The following is a 3030-nucleotide window of genomic DNA, read 5'->3' as shown; positions in this document are numbered from 1 at the left end:
TTTCCCTCCTGATCAGACAATTCCCTAATTTCTGCTGTGCTTTCCCTCCTGGTCAGACAATTCCTTAATTTCTGCTGTGCTTTCCCTCCTGGTCAGACAATTCCCTAATTTCTGCTGTGCTTTCCCTCCTGGTCATACAATTCCCTAATTTCTGCTGTGCTTTCCCTCCTGGTCAGACAATTCCTTAATTTCTGCTGTGCTGTCCCTCCTGGTTATCCAGGTGTGTTCCATGCCCCCTTGCCCCTCCATGAGCATGTTTTCCCATCCCGTTCCAGTTCCCTGTGTGTCTGTTTTTTGGGGAATCCCTTGCAGGGGGGGTTTGGCTCCGTGATCCCGGTGTCTCCTGAGATCCCAGCCTTTATTTGTGGTGCTGTCCTGGATATCCCATTCCCAGCAGAGTTCATTAATTCCCGTTTTCCCCCCATTCCAGGATCCTGGGCCTCCCCCACCGTCCCCACTGATGGGTCTGAAGCCTCTGCAGCTCCTGGAGATCAAAGCCAGGGGCAGGTTTGGGTGTGTGTGGAAAGCTCAGCTCCTCAATGAATATGTGGCAGTGAAAATATTCCCCATCCAGGTGAGCAGGAATTCTTGGGATCCTGGATTCTTTCTAATACCATCCCATTAAACCAGCTTTTCTTGCCCCAGTGAGAGATTTTACTTAATTTTCTAAACCCAACCCAAAATGTCTTCGAGGTGTGAAAGATGCAGGAAGGGTTTCACTGAAGTAAAATAAATATTTTTTAATGCCTGTTATTGAAATTTAAATTAATGGGAAACAGAAACACAGAACTGAGATATTGAAATATAAACTTTGTGTCTCCACTCATAAAAACACACATGGAGCACCAACAGCTTGAAGCACCCAGGAAAACACACCTCCTGGCCAGTCGATAATCAAATTAAATTGTGCTCAGAAGGAAAGGCCTGGAATTCAAACCTGGAATTCCAATGAAGGGACTGGGCTGATGAAATGGGCCTCAGCTGAGGGAGACAACACTCAGTTCCCAAAAAGTGCCCTGGGAAAGCCTGGCTTTAAGCTGGGCCCAGAACTGTGAGATCCACTCAAGCTAAAGAATATGAATGTTCCTACATGGTGCTGTTGGGATGGATTAATTAATGGCATTAATAATTAATGACATCAATAATTAACCCCAGCCACTGCTACCTGAGGTGCAGAAACCCGGCCGGTCCTCGTTCTCCGGGAGAAATCCCATGGATTCTTGGCCAGGTCGTTCACAGGTGCACCTGAAATGCTGGGAGGGGGTTTCCTGGTGGAAAGAACTCCCATTTCCCTGGCATTCAGCAGGATTTCTGTGCTCCTGTCCCAGGACAAGCAGTCGTGGCAGAACGAGTACGAGATCTACAGCCTGCCGGGCATGAAGCACGAGAACATCCTGCAGTTCATCGGCGCCGAGAAGAGGGGCAGCAGCATCGACGTGGACCTCTGGCTCATCACGGCCTTCCACGAGAAGGTGGGCACGGAGCCCAGGGCACCAGGGCACCTGCAGAGCAGGAACAGCCCCGGGAACATTCCACAGAGGTGGAATCCGGGCAGTCGAGACACAAAATCTAAAGCGGTTTTCGCTCGCTGGGTGTGAAATGACTTCAGTTTATTTTCAGGCAGCTGAGAAAGTTGGCAGGTTTGATTTAACAAAAAACAAACAAACAAAAATTAATTGTGCCTTTTTTCCTTGCTTTTTAGAATATTTTTTAGAATAATTTTTAGAATATTTTGTAGGATATTTGGGGGTGTCCCCCACAAACCTGTGAGNGCTTTTTAGAATATTTTTTAGAATAATTTTTAGAATATTTTGTAGGATATTTGGGGGTGTCCCCCACAAACCTGTGAGTTAAGCAAACCCCACCTGGCAGAGCTCGTGGGGGTTTATTTTTGTTCTCCTCGGGTTAGTTGATAGTCTCTAAAATCAAAGCCACACCGATGAATTCTGTTGTGCCAAGAGTTGATAGTCTATAAAATCTATAAAATCTACAAAATCAAAATGGATTTTATTGTGAGAACCACAGTGAGAAACATAAATGGGATGGGTTAAGCCAAGAGGGGCAGCAGCACTGACGTGGAGCTCTGGCTCATCACGGCCTTCCACGAGAAGCTGGGCACGGAGCCCAGGGCACCAGGGCACCTGCAGAGCAGGAATAGCCCCGGGAATGTTCCACAAACGTGGAATCCGGGCAGTTAAGACACAAAATCTAAAACAGTTCTCGCTCCCTGGTCGCTTTGGTTGGGTGTGAAATGACTTCAGTTTATTTTCAGACAGCTGAGAAAGTTGTCAGGTTTGATTTACCAGAAAACAAACAAACAAACAGAAATTAATTCTGCCTTTTTTCCTTGCTCTTTAGGATATTTTTTAGGGTATTTGTGGATATGCCCCACAAAGCTGTGAGTTAAACAAACCCCACCTTGCAGAGCTCGTGGGGGTTTGTTTTTGTTCTCCTCGGGTTAGTTGATGACCTCTAAAATCAAAGCCACCCCGATGAATTCTATGGTGATAAACAGTGAGAAACACAAACAGGATTATCTAAAAATACATCCAGTGTTTTGTGTTGAGCCATTTTGACTCCACATTTCTTCAGAGTGCGTTTCCCTGTGACAGTGTTGCTGTCCATAAGCAAGGCCAGGCTGTCAGCCAGAGGCCCTACAGCTGTTCCCCCCCGGCTCCCCAAGATCCCGGGGTGTTCCCAGAGCGAGCGAGCCCTGACCCGGCCCCGTGGCCGCTCTCCCTGTTCCCCACAGGGCTCCCTGACGGATTTCCTGAAGGCCAACGTGGTGTCGTGGACGGAGCTGTGCCACATCGCGCAGACCATGGCGCGGGGCCTGGCCTACCTGCACGAGGACATCCCGGGGCTCAAGGACGGCCACAAACCCGCCATCTCCCACAGGTACTCCTGCACCCCCAGGGATGGGCTCTGCATCCCCAGGGATGGGCTCTGGATCCCCAGGGACGGGCTCTGCATCCCCAGGGACGGGCTCTGCATCCCCAGGGATGGGCTCTGCATCCCCAGGGACGGGCT

At 49.2% G+C, this 3030-nt stretch overlaps 1 protein-coding gene across 2 annotated transcripts in view; it reads left to right on the top strand.

Moving 5' to 3' along the window:
• ACVR2A (activin A receptor type 2A) overlaps window positions 1-3030 on the top strand; it is a 48711-nt gene that overhangs the window by 38596 nt on the left and 7085 nt on the right. For both annotated transcript variants that reach the window (XM_018078897.3, XM_018078896.3), the window contains 3 exons: window positions 431-574; window positions 1329-1472; window positions 2753-2898. In XM_018078897.3, the coding sequence (XP_017934386.1) occupies window positions 431-574; window positions 1329-1472; window positions 2753-2898 (434 nt within the window). The remainder of the gene's footprint in view (window positions 1-430; window positions 575-1328; window positions 1473-2752; window positions 2899-3030) is intronic.

This window comes from Manacus vitellinus, unplaced genomic scaffold (genome assembly GCF_001715985.3).
Source record: "Manacus vitellinus isolate BGI_N305 unplaced genomic scaffold, ASM171598v3 scaffold_43_pilon, whole genome shotgun sequence".
Classification (NCBI taxonomy): Eukaryota; Metazoa; Chordata; class Aves; order Passeriformes; family Pipridae; genus Manacus; species Manacus vitellinus.
Note: the sequence above shows the minus strand (reverse complement) of the source record. Positions and strands in the feature narration are given on the sequence as shown.